This window comes from Opisthorchis viverrini, assembly GCF_000715545.1.
Source record: "Opisthorchis viverrini unplaced genomic scaffold opera_v5_19, whole genome shotgun sequence".
In the NCBI taxonomy this organism is placed as follows: Eukaryota; Metazoa; Platyhelminthes; class Trematoda; order Opisthorchiida; family Opisthorchiidae; genus Opisthorchis; species Opisthorchis viverrini.
Genome location: NW_008751675.1, coordinates 924,593 through 944,834, shown reverse-complemented (window position 1 = coordinate 944,834; position 20,242 = coordinate 924,593). Strand labels below are relative to the sequence as shown.

Genomic DNA, 20,242 nt, shown 5'->3' with positions numbered 1-20,242 from the left:
AACGTTCTACAGTACGATTATTACAATTATTATTATTATTCGGTTGAGGTGTTCACGCTTCAAAATTCAGTCTAACTTGTCAGTCTTCATTTGCATCAGCTGAATGAAAAGTCGGATATTCTATCGTACAATCCATTCTTTCCAGCAGTAGTAATCTTGTACACTTGTAAGTATGCGTTAGTGCCCCAAAATTGAGCAGATTCTCCTTCCGCTTCTGTGTTGCAATATGTCCCACTTTCTGGATATCCACACAATCCCACCAAGAAAGCAAAATCTGACAGCGCCTACATTTGTTCCAAATCCACTGTTCCTATTGCTGCCTTAACTGAAGTAATGAGTCACCTACATGATTACACGGATACTTGTTGCCCGACCGTAATTACAGCTCATATCATCCTACATTTGCATCGCAGAATACCATCAAAGTCGCGCGAGCCTAACATGGACTATGATGCCCCGAAGCACACCATTACTCGGGTTCGTATACACACCTACACATGATAAAGATTCGGCCAAAATGTTTATCTTTTATCGCGCGACCAGTGGGCCTATCAAATGCGCGAATCGTGCAACGAAATCATCCTTTGTACTATCATTTACGTCGTACAAAACTTGGATAGACTGCAACAAAATTGACCGAACGTCAACCCTTTTCTCCAAGATGAGTTCATTTTATTCTATGGGCGGAGAAGCACTGTGTAGATGTTTCACCCCCGTTGAGAATCATTGTTATTGCGAATTTCTAGGGAAATTCAAATCCACATCGTTCACAATAGCAGTTGAAATACATTTATCTATTAGTAGTGTGAGGAGATCTGGGATTTCTGTGCTGATTTCGTCCTGTAAGTGAAGCCAGTTTATGCTGAAAATCCTAGAATTCCTGTACAGTTTTTAGCTTATTGTGAGTCATAAGAGGTACGCATATCATGAAACTCCGGAGTGTCTCGAACCCGCGACCTCCTAGTCAGTAGTTTGAACACTTAACTGTTCAGCCATAAGCAGCTGATCAGCAGTTTGATTAACTCGCACTTAGACAAAGTCGTTGCTCGAAGAGCCATTCAGCACGTGTTACCGCGTGATGAGGATCCCGTGGTGGAAGGATGAGTGGCGCTTTATCCTAAGTGCGAGTTAATCACACTGCTGATCAGCCGCCTGTGGCTGAGCGGTTAACTGTTCAAACTACTAGCCAGGAGTTCGCGGGTTCGAGAATCTCCGGAGTTTCATGAGATACGCACTGCTAATGATACCCAATATGGCTGAAACAGCTGTACAGTGCTTCTCGGCTTTTTTCAGCACAGATTGGCTTCACTTATAGGACGAAATCCCCACACATTCATCTATCTAGTTAGGGAATGAGTTGAGCGCATCCATTCCTTTAGTGGTGCACTTTCGCTTAGTGGAATATGATTTTTTATGGCCCCTCTAATGACGAAGACGATAATCCATAAAACCTGTTGGGTTGTTTGTTTTGAACAAATCCCACAAGTCCTAGTGACACTCATTGCCGGAACCTTCAACGCCAGCACCTTCTCCCATCTATGGCCGCCTGATGAGCAGCGCACCAAGAGGCACATCTTCATCAATCGGGCTCATATTTTGCTGTCTGGATGTTGTCACTGAATACGGACATGAAAAACTGGCCATATCGTGATACGTCAACCATCTCGTCTATTATTCTTGTTGAAGGTCTCGGTTTCACAATAACTGACTATCTCACCCACTGCGTGCACAACCAAAACTTTCCTGATGGTCGGGGTTTTGCTTTCAAGCCCCAATATCTATGTAAGCCGAGTAAACGTGTATTCAACTGCGTCGAAATCAGATTGGTCCGTGGTACGCCAGTCTTAACCAAAGGACGCGTAAACAGTTAGTCCAAAATACCCCTGAAAAAGCAAATATGTCAACAAGACTACGATATAAACACCGAGACTGACATGTGCTTTTGTGAGTGCCATTCAATGTCCATTAATTCGCTGCATTGAGTGGGCATTCTACAGCGAAAAAACCCGTTCACAGTGCTTTTCTTTCTTCTATTGCGAGAGAAGCGGTACATAGATGGTTCGCGCCCACACAGATGCAAATCACTGTTCAAATCATCGGTAAACATTAGATTAAAAGGTTCTCAAGCTATTAAATTTTTAGGCTTAATGGCATGAATTGGGGAACAGAGAGTACGTTGGCTGATGAAAGCATTTTCAAAAAGGCTTGTTTTACTCTACTTTATTCCATCTAAACCAATTTCCAATGCTGTCAAATGTTTATTGCTGATAATGTGAATGAGTCAGTTTGGTTTGTCGCTCAAAGCTCTCTGTCTGGATGCATTTGTCTTCTCCCCTTTCTGCCACATGCGAATTCACATCCTCTCTGCCTCCCCGTTACGATGCATGCTGCTAGTTTGTTCCGTTGGTTTGTCGGAAAGTTGGGAGGTCAACTTCGTTTTCTGGGTTGACCATTGTTAGGTAGCTGAATGGCTAACAGTCAGCACTATGTATGTGCCACGGCGTCTTGATTTGCACTGTGCAGGAGCTCTGCGGGTTTTGTGGTGTTATCAACTGTCGCGGAAAATAGAACGAGATTAATATGGCCCATCTTGATGAGAACGCCTGTATCAACCTTTACTTGCGTCTTGTTCACTAGATCAGCCTCAAAGTGAACCATCGTAGTTGCATCTCTCAACAAGTTCACCCACTGGAAAACACTCCATTTCCTATTCGCCACGTGGCATGGCATGACTGATCGTGATACAGCTACCTGACGAGTCCAAATCAGGATGAAACGTGTCCTGGACACAAGTGCTGTCTTGAACCTCTTATGATTAGGCTAGTAGTGTCGCACCATATTTCTGTCCAGTCAGCGGCAAACTGAAGGTAAAATAGACTTCAAGAAAATGGGTGTCCAGTGAGCTTGGGCAAGCAGTAACAAGAAAGATATCAGACCCAGTGTCAAACATGAACATTTGAGGTTATTCAACACTCGAGTAGCGTCCCGGAATGGAAGGAAGTTGTGCAACTGAGTCATCTGCTCCCTGTTGAATGAACTGCAGACCGCAATATTGCGACTGCACTAAGGTCTACATAGAATCAACAACCAAGGAGCTACACACCAGAATTGTTGAGCGTAATAAACGGCTAAGTAAACCATCAATGGATGAGGACAAACTCTAGGCGGTGGTCAAAGACTTGGTGATAACGGGACATACTTTAGACACACGGATAGATCAAGAAAGTCAGGAAGTTTTAAGATTGAGATAGGATTCACACAACAACGACTGGCGACCGAGATGGTGAAAACCGCCAATAATTCTAGTATAAATAAACTATAGAAAATAGAGCTGGCCAAGGTACGGGTGGTGGCCTTGGTGGTGTGGCTTGGTAGGATTGTCATTAAACAGGAGTAGTTAGCACAACCGGACCAAACTTGCTGTAATCCTCCTCGCTTACCTAGCTGTTGTGGCAGTAGCCCACTCACACAAGCCAAAAAGCACTGTAAACGGTACTCAAGTGGAACCTTCACAAGAAGTGTACCAGATGAAGCAGACCCTAGATCCGGCCCCCAGTTCATGTACTTTCGATCTTAGTTCACTGACCATAGCACTCTCTGACCCACATTGAGGTTTCGTCCAGTCAGTTAATCCAATCTACACTAGAAAGCCGCGAACCACCGCAAACGGTTTCATTTCTATTCAGAGTCATCACATTGGCGGAGTTTTTCTAACCCGCGACTTCCAAGTCAGTGGTCGAACACTTACAAGTTCTGCAACGATCGGTTGGCCTCCCACCTGAAAACTCGAACAACACTGTAACCTAGTCACCTGGTCTTTGCGTCAAACCCTAACGTTACTGAGTAATGAATCTATTGATTTCTTCTCACAAGAAGGTGACCTACTTGATGGGATTTTCCATTGTTTCTGAGTGGTGCATGAAGTTTTAGTCTATCAGTGGCCTTCGACTAGAACGTAGTTACTAATACTGGTTGAAGACCAACTTCAGGCCACAAAGCACCATATTTATAGAATAAGGAGTCTTCTAGTTGAGGCTTGTTTGCTCTTATTCATCGCCTCATACTGGCGATTTTTTGTTGAATTTGCTTATTTGGACACAGGTTTACCTGGTTTACACAGAGGGAATGCTGAAAATAATGTTTACTCCACAACCGCAATCCATCCTTTGCTCCGCGAAAAAATGTGATGACAAGTGAGGGTGACGTTACAGGTAGGTGTGGCTTTGGACGGTCTCATAGGTTATGCGGCAAATTTTACTTTGTCACATGATTCCGCAAGAGTTCCGTGGGGGATGACTTCACAGAAGTTATGACCAGACAATAAATGGGGTTAATCTTGGGAAACGGCTTGGTTAAACAAATTTTTCAGCAGCTTTTTGGCTGAAAGGATTCAGTTCGCAACATCACATAAGTACTTTCACTTGTTCGGCTTACTGTGTGTGACAAAATTTCTCGTACGGTTTCACCTTAAGTACTGTAGCGGACGTCTCAAACGACCTTGATGTTGTCTCCCCGATCGGCATGGTTGCCTTTCACCATACCATCGCAACTCACTAGTTGTGGCCTCAGATAGACACTACACTCTCCCCTCATGACCCACTTTTTCCTCAAATGATTAAAAATATTGTCATCTTTAGGCTTTTTGTAAGTCCATCATACTGGCTTGGTGGATATTTATTGCCTACTAAATACCGGCAAGCTACCACCACTGTAGGCACTGATTGTAGTTTGCTTTGTGAGTTTCTTCAGTGTCATTTGGCATACTCGGACCCAATTCACATTCCGGTAACAGTCCTCTCACCGGCCCGGCGGTCACTATTGACCGAAGCCTGGGTGGGAGTGATATTCTTCTAGGATATGGAACTAAGCAGCATTACCAGCAATGCATGTGTTATTCGATCGGGACGGTAAGGGAACAGAAGTAACAGTAAGTATGCGTTTGTTTTAATTTTCACTTCTTCTACTTCTGAATTTATGACACGGTAGCAGCAATAAGCGAAATATGAAACAATTCAGCGTAGGGAGAGGTAGTCTGATACCAGAGCCAATTTGGATACATATCTCTATGCACGGAATTTTATTCATGTAAAGCTGGCTGGTTCAGCGTAATCAGCCAGTCTACGTGGAATCCGATCACCCAAAAGGCGTGAATGATTGTTCGGGGCCAACGAAATATCTCGTCATTAGCAGGCGCTGCTGATGTGGAGTCCCAGACCGTGGATAGACAACTAGTTTATCGTTGTCTGATCTAATTACCCGGGTATTTGAATGTGCCCAGATGTTTGCTGTGACGGACAGTGATTATCTCTGCCAAGGTGAATGCTACAGTAATCGCATCTGAACTGGCAGATGACTTGAGCTTTGGAAAACAGGTCCTTTAGGCTGGCCAACCAAAGGTTTCACGGCTCATTTGGACCTGGCTGTTCTTAGTTGTGTGGCTAGAAAAATACGATCCAAGGAAGCTGTTTTTTTTCGCTTCATTCTCACAAATACGTGATTCCCTTTCATTGCTAGTTGCTAGTAAGCAGCAGAAATCGAGCGTAGTTTAGTTTTCTGTAGCCTATGTTTTTGGACAGAACATCCCTCGTAGCCGCATCAGGGTGAGATTCCGTTTTGTGCAACTCTTCAGGGATGCAAATTTCTTGGCCCCGTATAACAGTGTCTTAGTTGAGCCGCGTCTATGAATCACTGGTGCAAAACTGACCAATCTACATTGTTTAACGGTGAATTTCAAAGGCCACCCAGTCATCCGGACGTGTTTCAGGCGGAATATCCAAGATGACCAAATTTTCGCTCTATCGATTGTCTTTGGACCCTGATAAGCTGCGGTACACATTGCGAAGATAGACAAAATTCTGACCAAGTGATTTCTAATACTGAAGTCTGGATACTATTGTAGTTGTAACGTTTGCTGCTGGCAGTATAACCACTTTTTAAGATAAGCAAGAGCACATCAACAAGCGTCGGGCCCAAAAGAATGACCATGGCAACCCCGTCCATCTGACTGCAGACGAGGTTTTCCAAATTGAATCGAAATTGAGAAGGATGAAATCTTTTGCCAGAGAGGCTGGGACGTTTGGTGTGATGTTTAGACTCACCATTTAGTCGTGTAAAAAAAAACTCGACAGCTTGACATGGCGGTACATTTTTAAAAGATGATTCAGAATATCAGTGAAACACACTGCTAATCCACCGATAATCCGACAAAGTTCAAAAGAATCCTTCAAATGGTGGGTGGTTGAACTCCCTACAGAAATCTACCCGCAAGGTTGTTGAAAACTCTTCGGCATCCCACGACCGGTTTTGCCCTTCTTTAGGCTCACCAGCAGACTCTGTCCTCCATTCTTCGTCAACCTCATATTCTGTTGGAGGCAAAATTGTTGAAATCCGCCAAATACACTAAGCTGCACATGAATTTGGTTTTAATGGTTGACTCAGCTGAATCCCAGTTGCATCTCTCGCTTATGATATTCTTCACCTGAATGTACTGCACCACTTGTTTTACTGGGCACCGTATTGGAGATAAACTTGTCCAGAAGAAAGTTAGAAGACTAACCAAGCATCTGCTTAATATGCGGTGATGCGAATTCTCTCCGTTATGTAAGGGTCCGGGTGAAACCGCGGGTTTGTGAATTTTTCGTGAATCATAGAAATGGCCTAACTGTTCAGTCATATCTCCCCACAACAAAATATTCTAGCTTCCGCGATATTAGTTCGTCTTCCCTTTTGCATTCGAGAAGCAATGTGGTCATACCCATCCTGTTCGAATTACGTGAGATTATTGTCATCTACTACAAGTGAGTAAACTAATTAGGTGATCGGACACGTCTCTCAACTGACTTATGAACACTTTCGCTTTGACCGTTGAGTCCAGTGAATGGCGAATCCAGCACTTGAATTTTTCGAACTAAGGTTTTCTTCCTTTTCTCCTTACTATCATTATCATCATCACTATCAACTGTAAAGCGCGCGTACCTGCCGCACGGTGGTTATAGCTGTTACAGTTTTGTTCCCCAATGATTTGGGAAGGTGGGTATAAGCTGAGAATTGGAGGCGATAGCTGATATAGGTACTTCACAAATACAGTAGTGTCGGTGAATTTTCATTGAGGAGATCGCAATGGAAGTATGCATTGAAGACAACAGCCTGGATGAATAAGCTTTGAAGGTGTAACTGTCTTTAACGATTGATACGTCCCGTCTCAGGGTCCTTATCCAGGGGGATAGCGATGAACAGTGCAGCCGACTTTTCTTGGAATAGATTTCGTACTTCCTTGCTGAATCATTGTTTGACCTCCCCTGGCTCGTGTTCGCTCTTTGCGTGGATTTGCGAAAGAGCTGCTCAAGGGATACGGTGGGCTGGCATACGGAGCAGGTGACCAATCGAGTGGGATGTTCATCCACTCTTCCGAAAGCTAACGACGTACTTCAGCAGTGCTTCTGCGGTGTTCCCACCAGACTCGGTAATGCTCATAAGATATTAGTGGTTGGAAAATGAAAGATTTCTGACGTCCTTAGAGCACACCGGTCAGGATTCCAACCATATATGTTAATAAAAAATCATTCAGCTGTAGCGCCCTTTCGGTGCCTAGCTGCCATGCTATCCGAAGGTTGCACAAAGGCTGGGATACTACCAGGTTGTCCAAATCTAGACAGGGGATGTCGAGAGGCAGAGGTCGGATTCGAACCACTAACCTTCCGGTCAGTAAATTCGCGCTCTAACCACTTGGGCCATCTCGCATATATGCAGTGCAATGCAGCTTTTGACAGATAAGCTAATTTCCACTAGCTGTGGAACAGGCAGCGGAACTATTTTGATCTCTCCCTATTCATTCTAATACCTCAATCGGTTCATCCGCAAGCATGGAGCTAGAGTTCGAACCCACCCAGTCTTTCAGCAGCATTCTACATTCTAGGGGTGTGAATCGCATGCGAAACCACAGGCTAAAATTATTCAGAGTATTTAATGCTATTAGCATTGTAGTGACGCCAAATCAAAGAGGATCTGTGTTGTCCGTGCACTCGATATTTGTGAGCGCCCACCCTGGGAGCGCTTCGACCCCTCAGGCATTAGAGGCTGGGAGTGAGTGTTCCCCAATCCTAACTTACGATGAAGTTGAATAGCAACGGTGAAACGGAGCAACATTGTATGACATCACTCCGTGTAGTGAGCTCACCGTGGGACTCACCGTTGACCTTCACGCGAAATGCTAAACATAGTTGCCCCTCAGAATAAGAAATGAAATACGAAATATCCTTACTGAAACCAGAGGAGACACCAGGACCGGACGGTTTGTATTAAGTTTGATTCAAAGAAGGTGGAGAGTCCCTGGTGGCTAATCATTCCCCCATAGTTGACTAATCCAATCGCATCCAGGCGGTTGTTTAATTTCACCACACTCACATCTGCTAAACTTACCCCGGACATCAACAAATGCGCAAAACTTATTCTCGCACGTGGAGCAATAGGAACGTTGAGAAACATCACAGTACATCATAGTTTTACAGATGCTTACTTCCATCGGGCAACAGTATCCAGTATTCCAGATGGTAACACCCTGATTCACCATATCTGATTTATCGACTGCTGAATTCTAGCACTTACAGATCGATATGACTTGGATAACAAAAATAGTTTACTTACAATATTTTAAGTCGTGTTCTTGATACAAAGGTGGTCTTCTCAGTAAACCACTGTAGTGCTATGGTATAAAGCAGTAATAAATGCGAGTTTGAGTGGAGTCCAAATTGTTTTTTTTGGAAAGGGGTGTTCGAATGTCGATTCATCCAACGAACTGCGCCATTCATCATCATTCAGCTGAACCAGTGTAACGCAAAAAAACGATTCCCAGTAATACTCTGAATAGCGCAGTTCTACCATGAACTAGCCACCTAATTAAGCTGGTTATTTTTGTCTTGGTCGTCTAATTTCCACTGGAGCGTCACACATCAGAAACTAACAGCCACTATTACCAACTAATTGAATTGCCTTTGGAGTATATTCTATTTGACTGCTCTGTCCCCCTCCCTCCGCGACCTGCAAATAAACTCATCAATCAGCAGATCTGCGAAGCAATCAATCTAGGCCGAATTCGGTCACGTGTTGTTCGCAAAACCTTTTTGGTTGCCCAACATTGCTATTTTTCACATCAATAAGTTTGCTCCTATTCATGTGTACAAATTGAGTTTTCTATATGTCAAATTACCATTCCTGGTGGTTTATTACTTTCAGTCTGGTCACGATCACAATTCAATTGACGCGGGACAAAAATCGACTGGTTCGTTTGGAGTCTGTGCAGTCTATTTACAACCCACTGAGTAAGTCAACCTGGTTATGCGATGTTGGAGGTTCAGCTCAACTTGTTAATTACGCACAACGACTGCGAACTCCCAGAATACTTCTATATAGTGCCCCTTTCCAGTCAGTAAATTTGGATGTTTGGTTTTGGGATTCAAGGAATAAAGGACGAACGTTCCAATTTGGCGCCATCCTATTTGCTGGATAGTGACAAGAGCGTACACCTTACTGTCATTTAAGATTGATAACAAAGTATTATTATCGATATTCTATTTCATTAAGCAGCTATCCCTCTTTTTATACTAAGTGAGAACCGTGGGAACATGAGAAGATTCAAATTCTCCTCACAGCTGGCTTCTCTTTGGGGGAACTACACTCTAAGCGGTGCGTGACCCGGAATAAGCTTATAGTCTTGTCTGGGAATTTTCTTCTCCGTGGAGACCATTTTGGTGTGCGGATCCCCTTACCGTATTTCGTTATAACGCCAATCAAGGCGTGCACCGTTTTCGGCTGGAGAGTGAAGGTTGCAACAAGTTCTATCATCAGACGCCTTCCAGCAAAACTTGGTCCCATTCAAGCGCTCCTTCTTGTTTTCAGAAAAAATGTGAAGACAGGAGAATGTATCAGTGTGATGAATTCAAAAATTCATTAATAATCCTTGCAAATCTATTGGATAATGTTTTAGGCTGAATAGGGCTTAACTGCCTCGGCACAGTCCATCAAAAACGAAGACTTAGAAGGAAGAAGCGTACTCCAACCCCAATGATATGGACAGCTTTACGTCAGCCACGGTACTGAACTGCTGAGATGTAAAACCTCGCCTACACTCGGAGTAGATTGAGGGGACAGGTTTACGAAGACCTTTGTCCCATTCTTCAGTGGACCTCCTCTAAATTATCTGGTTTATTTTAAAAACCTAAACAAAATAAACTATTCGTAACAGACTACTCATTGGGTTGCTGCAGGTCCTTTGACAGCCCACGAGTGCTTTCGCCCTCCTAATATTTCATAAGTTAGGCGAAGTCCCTGGATTTATGTCAACGTTATGTTCTTCTTGAGTCTAGATTGGATAGATTTTGATATATACTCACAACTGCATATGAATCTGATTTTGAAAGGAAAGTCAACTGAATCCAACCGAAGGTCTCGTTTATGATGATCGGCTTCAGCTGGATGAACAATGTTATAAGTAGTGTGTTACGTCCAGGCAATAACGTATCGTGATTTTTCGAATACTGTACTAACATTAGGCAGTCTGGTGCAGCACATTCGGTTGAATCGAACCATCATGAACGGGATATTCAACTTTATTTAGTTAAGCCTCTTGTAAAAACCAAATTTGTATGCAGATGAGGTTATTTTCTCAAAGTCACCTGTTCTTTTTTGGCTTTGATGTCTAAGTTCTTGCACCGATTTGCTTTTTGTCGCCCGCGCTACCGCAGTCGATCACGTGGCACGTATTTATCAGCTCTGTCAATTAGCCGAGCCATATTCTCCGGATCTTCTCACAAGCGGGACCTGTTTTGCTACACAGGGCCACTTTGGCTTGATGAAACAATATAGATGCGGTTCTACATATTGAGAATCAAATGATTGCTATGCCGCTCGAGGTACCGCAATGAAACTCAGCGGTATAGTTGATCAGTGGTAGAATGGCGCCCGATGTACGTGCTGATTGAGGATATCGCGAGGAAATCATTCAAGCCAGAATGAGATCTATCAACTTGGGCAACGGATGTCCCGTTTGACTTGAGAAGCTAGTTCAGGGAAGATCAGGACACAATGCCATGAGGCCGTAGTTGCGGTCTCAATAAGGTGACCCTAGATGGCGTCCTTCCCGTTGTGTTTGATTTCGTGAGCTTAGGAAGTTGTAGATCTAGGAGCAATCACGCATAACCGCTAACCTGAATTACTTCCCCAAATGCCACTCAGATCTTACACCCCTTGCTTTGCCCCACCTATCAGTCGTCAGCCAATAAGTGTATGGCTGAAGAACATCGCTTCACTGGACCCCTGTGTTCCCTTTACATGGTCAGATTTCTTACCTGCTGATTCGTGTCGCGGTTCCATACCCTCAGTAGTGTCGTTTTTCGCATTGCAAGATGTCCAACTAAGATACCACTGTGTGCTATGGAGAACCAAAAACGAAGAAAGTAGCTTGTGACGATCAAATCAAAATCTCTTCATCCACCATAATGGAGTTGACGTTCACTTTTAACAGGTTTCGATGCTTTAATCTGTCTCAACCCACCAGCAGAGACCTTACCGAATACAGCCCAGTCACTTGCGGAGGCCACTTAGTTGGTCGCGATTAGGATCGCCCTGCCTCAGGAAGAAAAGTCTATCTCATTATGGGTCCGTCTTAAAAAAGAGTACTGTCATTAAATCTTGTACAAACACACCCCACGCTTACGGATTTAAGGTTCTACCTCATAGGTGCCATAATTGTAAGGTTTCACTCCGGGTCTGCTGGTGAAACAATCAGGTAATCACTTGGCTACTGGAGAAATTTCGATTTGCTTCATCGATGCTTGCACAGAATCTGGTAACTACAAAGTTGTCACTTCCCGATCTCTCTGATTAGATCCCTTCACGCATGCTTTTTGGATAGTCGCTATGAAGGAGCATGTTTTCCACCAAGTGATTTGCGCAACTCGGGCAGCTGCCAACTCACTCTTCTTGTCCTTACTTTCAGCCGAACTGTTTGATATCATCATCTCAGGTCTGGTTCTCGCCTTTTTGGCTCTATTCTTCATGGATATGTGCTTCGCAGGACGGACCGGCGAGTCACATCTCCTGTGCTGTTCACCAAACCAGAAAAAAAGCACTTCACATCAGGGTATATTGGCGTCTCATAGTAAACGACGCGATTTACTCTCTGGTTCGCTTGTCAATCTGTGTGAGTCATCGACATATACACCTAAGGTGGTAACCTCCAGATCCTGTCCAGCATGCTCCCAACTTGTACCTTCGTTTGGGTCTGCTGGTATAGCGGAAGCTGATGAGACTACCCGGACATGTGACTTTTGTTCCGTTTGTCCACAACCAGAATGGTCCACAACTAGCCGGAACAGACCAACTCAGCAAGTCAGTTTCAAGCGTATATAACCCCGTTTCTGCTTTTCATAGTCTGATCATTTCATTTTTTCTCACTTTGTTATCCGCACACGTAATCGTTGATTAAAATATGTCCTGATGTCGCATCAGTAATAAAGTAGGCTCGCGTAATGAACAGGCACACACTTTATCAAGAGAGATCGTACTGTATAGAGATAGGATATTGGAATCTGAACATTCGTTTCTGCTTTCACTTTAAGCATCTGCTTACCTACTCGGCAAGTTGTCCAAACGGGAGGAACCTGACTAACCTAACCTAACTCTCGACACCCCCACCCGCTGTATTGTCATGAGGACTGTGGACTACATCGTTGTTACTAAAATCTGAGCTGATTTCAAGTCCTCGTGACGGTTCGGTCAACCTTTATTCGAAAATCGCGCTCAGGATGTTTCCTATATGTGATCTCTCACGAAACAAGGTTTTACACAAATTTCTAGGTGGCCCGTTTAGATTGACAAATCTCATCGACGAAGGTTCCATTGAAAATTTTTCACAGATTCTCCTCCGTGACCCCACCTTGTTCACAGAGTACATCTCCTGCGCCGTCCACTTTCTACTGTCTACATCACGCACAGGCAGTATGTGAGGAGAATGGTACCGAGTATGGCTCGTCAAACAAGGATACAGACTCTGGAAAGCCCTCTTCCTCCACCGTAACACATACACCCCAAAGGTGGGACCTGACCACATGCAGTGTGCGACATTCACAAACGGGGAATCGGTTGAGGCCTCCCGATCTTCCTTTACCGGCAAACAAGCAGAGTCCGGGGGAGAAAACATTTGGAAATGATTCAGCAATTCTGCTGACCGATTCGATTCACAGTGAGTGTAAATTAGCCAGATTATCTTAAATACTAGTTAATTTTTCCGGTATCTTCCTGGGAAATTTGCATGCTATACTGTGGCAGGTATAAAATGAATAGTGTACAGCCACTATGAAGTCTCTCACTTTTGGAGTTACGGATCGTAGGTCTTTTATGCACTGAGCTCTCGAAGCCAAGTGTCTGGTTTATGAACAAGGGGGAATCTCTGAATGCCTCAAATCGAAAAGTATGTTGAGGGGTCTTTTCCTTACAGTGACCCATCTAATATTCAAATCATGCTGTGTTTCTCTGGCAACCTCAGTTGATTCGAGGAAATGTCCATATATTAACGTGACTTAGCTCAGGCAAGATCCTTGTGGCGAACCTTGTCGAGCTGTGAGAATGCTCCGCTTTGTTGGACATCTTGATCGCACTAGGAATGAATCACGTTACACTTAATCACAGGCCCCTTACTGGGTGACAGGTAATCGTTTATGTATTCCACCGCTAGTACACCGATACTGACGAGTAAAAGTTACTAACTCTAATCGAATAGTTTCTGACCATGAGCATCACCCGGTGACTTCATATAATCAACGGAACACAATCGAATAGGTTGGTAGTTTCCAGTAGTTTCCAACCAGTTAACTGTGGATGTAATGCTTCAAACGAGAGCAGACTTCACCTCACAACGATTACACAACAGGCGAGTGGAAGACCTTGAATCTGTTTGTCTCGTATCTAACGTTGTTGATAAGGTAATTTGAGCGAACCTGACTACTCCTTTCTTGCGGCTGTGACGTCATGCCTGTTGTACACCTACGTTCACAGATTTTGCAACCTACCCTCAGGTTTCATAGGTCTCTATGAAAAACGAATTCCTTCTGGTCTATGCAGGTTATAGATAACAAACTCAAACAAAGATTGATCGATCACACACTGAATTTTGGGCCGTGATTTCACTTACTTCCGGTCAGTCTGTGGGTGTTGTCTTTGGTTCTGCCGCTAACTCGATTCACTGGTTGGTGCTAATCGATGCTCAGGAAAATTCGCCAAAATTATCGTATTCAGCTCAGTGCAAATCTAGAAGTAAGCGGATGGCACACACTGGTTCCCTTCATTAAGGGAAGATAAGAAACTGGTTGAGCATACGTTTAATTGGGAATGGCTTACCTACCAGACCTTTATGACATAGTAATACAGGTCAAGGAGCATCGTGAACGGAAGTTGGCACAAGTACTATCAGAGACTGGAAGCGCAAGTTAGGATGGTGAACTGGCAACCCAGTCATGAGACTCTTGCTCTGGTGGAATCCCATGGATAGAATGAGGGAAGTGAATTCTGAAATTTCATTCATAACTAAGGATAACAAGTTTTCTCACAACAATGAGGAGTTAATGATTCCAGACATAAAAGAATGCGATTTCCGCATTTTCGGTCACAGCCTCGCAGAAAATCGAAAACCGCTCCTCCGTCAGGTGTAGGTTTTCAGTGCTGTGTTTCACTATATTCTCCAATCTGCTGGTCACATCACGCTGATGACTCGTTCGTGGCAGGTGCGATCTTGATTGCTGTATATGCTGATCTGATGCTGGGCCGACCGGTTTTCTGCTGAATTTCCAACCTACTGGTCACCGGATAAAGAAAGAGTATGAGAAACAAGACCGACCCGGACGGAAGCCCCGATTATGAACAAGTTTTATGTGACGCGCATCACACGAGCAAAGCAGCACAACGACCAAGAGTTTAACCCCTCCAAAGCTCTACATGATAAACTTGGGTGTCCCCAGTAGCACTTCAGTTCTATCTCTGCAACTACGAGTGACCCAGAATTCTGGCGGGTTTAGCAGATCAGCTTCCGTGTTTTTCTTGTACAGTTTACTCCTTCTGGCAAGTGCTACAAAAAAACCCAAATATTATGAGCTCCGGCACTCGACAAACGCCCAGTTGTGTGCCTGGTAAGCTGAATGTTCAGACGATAACTGCACGTGAGGGAACAAAATGTCCTTGTCTCTTACATATGGAATGAAGATTGTTCAGTTCTCCTTGGAAAGAAGTCACGTGACACCACTGGACTAACGTAAAGCTGGCATCTATTATCACTCTTAGGATTACAGTACTGATTGGAAATTATGGAGCGAAAGAAGTTATTCTCAAGGCACTCACGTACCATTCGCGTCTCAATGAGTGCATCCTTGAGTCACAATAATGAATTTAGGATAGATTACTCTTCCCTCAAAGGCATCTCCAAGACTCATAACAACTTGGATTTTTATTTGTGCCATAAGAATTCGTTTCCCATATGCTTGTTCATGCTATGGATAAATCTATTTTCCGAGACTTACTTGTTTCAAAATTCCTAGCACTTGGTCTTGAGAACGAATTCTGCGTCTCCTTCCCTTACAACAACTGTTCCATTTTACTTCCTCGGACTAAACTATGACACAAAACATTCACATTTTGTTTGCCTTCAATCCATGATTACATTTTAGCCCAGTCTGTGTCAATCCCACCACATCCCAGTATGAGCGAAAATCCAACGACTTCTCTGTATACCTATTCAACCGACAGGCAAGATCGAGAGACTGCTGCGCCTCACATGAACTCCTTCGGTGAAGCTTCTCAACGCCATACAATTACAAATGATCAACCGTTCCAAGCGTTCATCAGTCCTTCGATACTCAATTGCACTGGTCATACAAGTTGGACCCCCATGTGTGAATGTGTGCACTACTTGTCGGGCCGTAGTGCAATTCACCACTCTGTGAATACACTGAGTCGTACAAATCACAACAGTTCATTCAACACACCTCCTGGGTCAAATATTTTAGATGATAATGATACCAGACATGTGAATGAACAAGGCCAAACGGTAGTTACCATACAATCCCCTTCTCACGCCACTTCGTATGAATCATTCTCTGGGCACACCTATTCCCTGTCAAATGTAGTCTGACGATTTTAATTGATCAGCGGCGATGGTTTGACAAACGCATACACATATCAACACCTTCCTTACTTCAGCACTTCTAGGGTAAGTTTCCCAAAGCATCTGAACTTAATTCGTTATCTTTGGTCGAACGTACTCTAACTCCTCCAGTCCACATACTCACATCACATAATCTGAATTGTCCGTCTGACCAAGATGGCAATTGGAAGCAGAGTACAGCAGCAAAATACTGGAACATCAGATGAACGTTTTTCAGTTAAGACAGACATCTCATCCGACCTTTGAATATTTTACACTACTCACTAGTTTGTTCGATTTCGCTCGAGCCACAGAGGGTCAGGAATTCCTAGCTGTTGAAAAACTAGACGTGGAGAGCACCGGCTGAGTCAGAGACCCAAACAACCAATCGAAACCGATAAACAAGCTCAGTGGATTAATGAAATACTGAAGAATATTACTCGCGGCTAATCAGAAGGACAGTCATTTAACAGAGGACAAAACCTCCACCAGACGACAATCCACTCTCATGAACAAGCCCCTCATGAAAGGCTGTGGACAAAGTTTCATTGTCCGAGTGGTGGGAGGCAAGAGATGCCTGCAAATATGCAGACTTCGCATATCTGTCTTCCCATCAACTAAATTCGGACCCCAAGCTAGACTACCGGTCATGTCTTGCTGTGGTATAAATCTGCAAATTGCACGATAGCATGGTAGACTGTGAAATATTCATATAGCTACAAGTATGGTTGCCCTAGATACTTTTATAAAGTATTCCAACCGCATTGTCCGTATGCTTGAACCAATGGCGTAAAACGGTCTTGCTGTACCCGCCTCTCCCAGTGTTCATACGACGAGGTTTTGACCCCTGGGACCGATGATTTCAGTGTATCATTCTGGCTTGATAGTTCGAAAATCACCAGGACAGCAGGGCTCGCCAATGTGGGATGATTCCGTGCCGGAAGTATTGTCAAGGAAAGAGGCTAGCGACCAGAAGTTTCTAAATGTGGTGTGATCTGAATGACTTCAGCGGCCGCAGTCCTCGCACACCAACCGGCTGATCACGTGTCAACATAGGAGTCTGATAGTTTAGAAAGCTGTGATTTGTACATTGTCCAAACTTGTTTTGACCATCTCTCTGTCTTGAACAGAAGTTTTATTCGCATAAATTAAGAGAACTACGTAGTGAGTCTTCCTGGGACAGACAGACAAGTTCCTCATGTTCCCGATTTCAGGGGGGTCCACCGTAAAGTGAGTACTTTCTACAGGATGGACTGTTGACATAATCAGTACCTTAATTTTTCTCAGTGTATTAAGACACTAGTATGCTTGAAACATTCACCATTTCCAGTGATCTGGCAAGGTCGCTTGTGCCTTAAGCTTCCCTGCTTTTCCAAGGCCAGTGGCCTCTCATGATACCGAATCTAGTCTCATTCGAACGAACGGACGAACTGAGTATCATCGATATCATCATCGTATCAGCTAGCTGTCTTGCCCTCCAATCCGACCTCCTCACTGCGGCTTAAATGGCCCTGGAAATCCGACCAGACACAACAGCGGGACTAAGCAGCAATCAGCAAATTTAACACAACTTGAATGAACAAGACTCAACAAGCCACTTGGTTTCTAGAATTCATGCAGGGCTTTGCTTACCAATGGCCTTGGCATGATACCGCCGCGACTTTTGGGAAGAGTGAAGGTTCGGAAATTGAGAACCATCCTATACTTCGAAAACTTCGACATTGGAGTTAGCTTTTTTGTATCAAATCATCTACCAGCTTGGTACATAGCTTTTTCGCTGATTCTCAGTTACTTAGAAGTGGATTTTAAGGTTAGGTCAAACGTAGATTGTTTTATTGAAATGTGTGTGATCTCCGTCTGTCTGTGTTGAGTATACTTGATGTCATCTCTTCATGCAGTTAAATCCCATCCTATTTACTCCTTACTGGAAAAGCTTCCTCGGTTTTTTAGGTGTACTCATTACCCTTGAACCAGGCCCTTTCTTCTGCATATTTTGCAGTTGTGACTATCCTAATTCATGGCCGTTTCGCAACCGGGTGCTCTCAACTATGGACGCAGCTCATTACTCATCTCTGCTACTCTTCATGACGTTGATGTGTCCGCGTCGCCAACATGCTCGCCAACACGCTCCTGCGTTAGTCCCGTACAACAACAGCTGACCCATATCCACCACGTGTAGTAGTGTACTCAAAACTGGCTGCATTTTTCCTCTGGGCTACCTGTTGCTTCGCACATTTCCATTCACTGCACCAAGGCCCTCTTTTCCCGTTTGGTTGGAAAAAACTCTTCTGTACATTTTCCAAGTGTTCAAATCCACGTGGCACAGCGTTTTTATTTGTACTTCTGCCTTATATAAAATATTTTCTGATGGAGTCATTACTCATTTGAGCAATATGAAATAAAATAAAGTACTAGTCCACGTTCTATTATGGACCAGTCAAATTTTTTAGATCTCAAACGTGCAAGACAACACAGGAAGGTACAGAACTTATTTGTTAGAAGTGGGTGGGGGATGTGAAGCACTTGTAAGTTGAATCACTAAAGTTCCGTTTGCAATAAAAGTTAGTCGCACGTTCAACTGTGAATTACAGTTGTATCCGTCTGATTCGCAACTTTGCCAGCTTGCGTTAAGTGTACTTTTGAGTTAGGATCTTTTGAGACGTCAACGTGTGCTTATTTCGATTTCATCGCTCTAATCCTGGTTACTGTGAACGTTTTCACAGGGCCACCTTACTGCACTTGGTTGCGCAATGAAGTCATCTGGGATGATCAAGTGTGCCATCCAGCCGTACAACGATGATATCTACTACATGAGAGGTGGTTAACCCCACTGCTACGATCAAAGGAGTGGCTAATTCATTCCTGCAGTGTTCCACAGTGAGCTTAAAGCGTATAGTTCTGGAGACAGAACACTTTCCAGCAAACAGTGTTTGTATTGGTCGAACTGGATTGGAACGATCAACTGAGGCAAAGTACTTCCGTTTTTTCGGTAATCCTTAACTGACCTAGCTTAAAAGTACAGCGGGAATCCTATGGCACGGTTGAAGCAGGTTGACGAAGACCGTTCACGTCGGTCGGTAGATGAACTGACCACGCTGCATAGGTTGCGCTGGCTTGGCCACGTGCTGCGTATGCCAGTCGAATGACTTCCTCGATGGGCTCGCGCCCTCAATGGCGCTTGTGGATCCAAGCGTCCAAGCTATGCATCCAATGCATAGCTCATTTTCCAGCCCCCGTCCACTTGAAAGCCCATTAACAAAGCTGGATTTATGCACCAATTTATCAGCTCCCGCCTGCAATGCGCAGCTACCTACTACCCTCCCCCCAAAAAATCAGTGGTGAGCGGAACTGCGGCAACTGCAATCACTGTACGACGAGTACGAGGTTATTACAGCTGACAGTGATGATGATCTATCAACAGCCACCCGTCAAAAAGTGTGTACAACGAAAGCAACGATGAAGTTGAACTTAGCAGGAAGACATCCACAGACCTTCCATCTTGTGTTACTGCCGAAAAAAAGCCGAGAATGCTTGTGTCCATCATTCAAAATTAAGTGTCGGTAGAAAGTGCATAGACATGCTTTCCAGCAAAAGCCGATCCATTATTGACACTTGATTGTGGCCCAACGACCAACCAATTTGTTGTCCTACCAACCAGCACATACGTCCAAATCACTATACTCACTTGCTGGTCTCGTCCAAACTTCACTAGATTCTTCACCTGAGGTTCATTTGTACCACATATTTCTTTCTCGTTCACTTCTTGACTCGGTACTACTCCCAGGTCGGGTATTTGCAGTGCGGAATAGCTATGTATGTTACTATGAATACAAATATGCGCCAGTAGTGTTACCACAATTAAGACCACGGTGAAGGTTACACAAAATCAGTTGTGTCACCGTAACCATCGGTTGTCACGAGAAGATTGGACGCAAATTCACTTTGTGTTTAATAACGGTGAATCCAAAAAGTAGGGGAAGAATGCTATCACTCATTCTAATAACTGGTTACTCTAGGTGAATTCTCAAACACACTTTACCGCGTGATGATGGTGAT

General features: G+C 44.0%; 1 protein-coding gene across 1 annotated transcript in view; it reads left to right on the top strand.

The window, feature by feature from the left end:
• The window catches only part of T265_01743 (hypothetical protein), a gene marked incomplete at both ends in the record, with an annotated part of 66,933 nt that extends 48,383 nt beyond the window's left edge, over positions 1 to 18,550 (top strand). The window contains 5 exons of the mRNA XM_009165833.1: positions 9,232 to 9,407; positions 11,993 to 12,384; positions 12,943 to 13,237; positions 15,711 to 16,252; positions 18,186 to 18,550. Coding sequence (XP_009164097.1) covers positions 9,232 to 9,407; positions 11,993 to 12,384; positions 12,943 to 13,237; positions 15,711 to 16,174 — 1,327 coding nt within the window. The remainder of the gene's footprint in view (positions 1 to 9,231; positions 9,408 to 11,992; positions 12,385 to 12,942; positions 13,238 to 15,710; positions 16,253 to 18,185) is intronic.
• Positions 18,551 to 20,242: the final 1,692 nt, after the last annotated feature.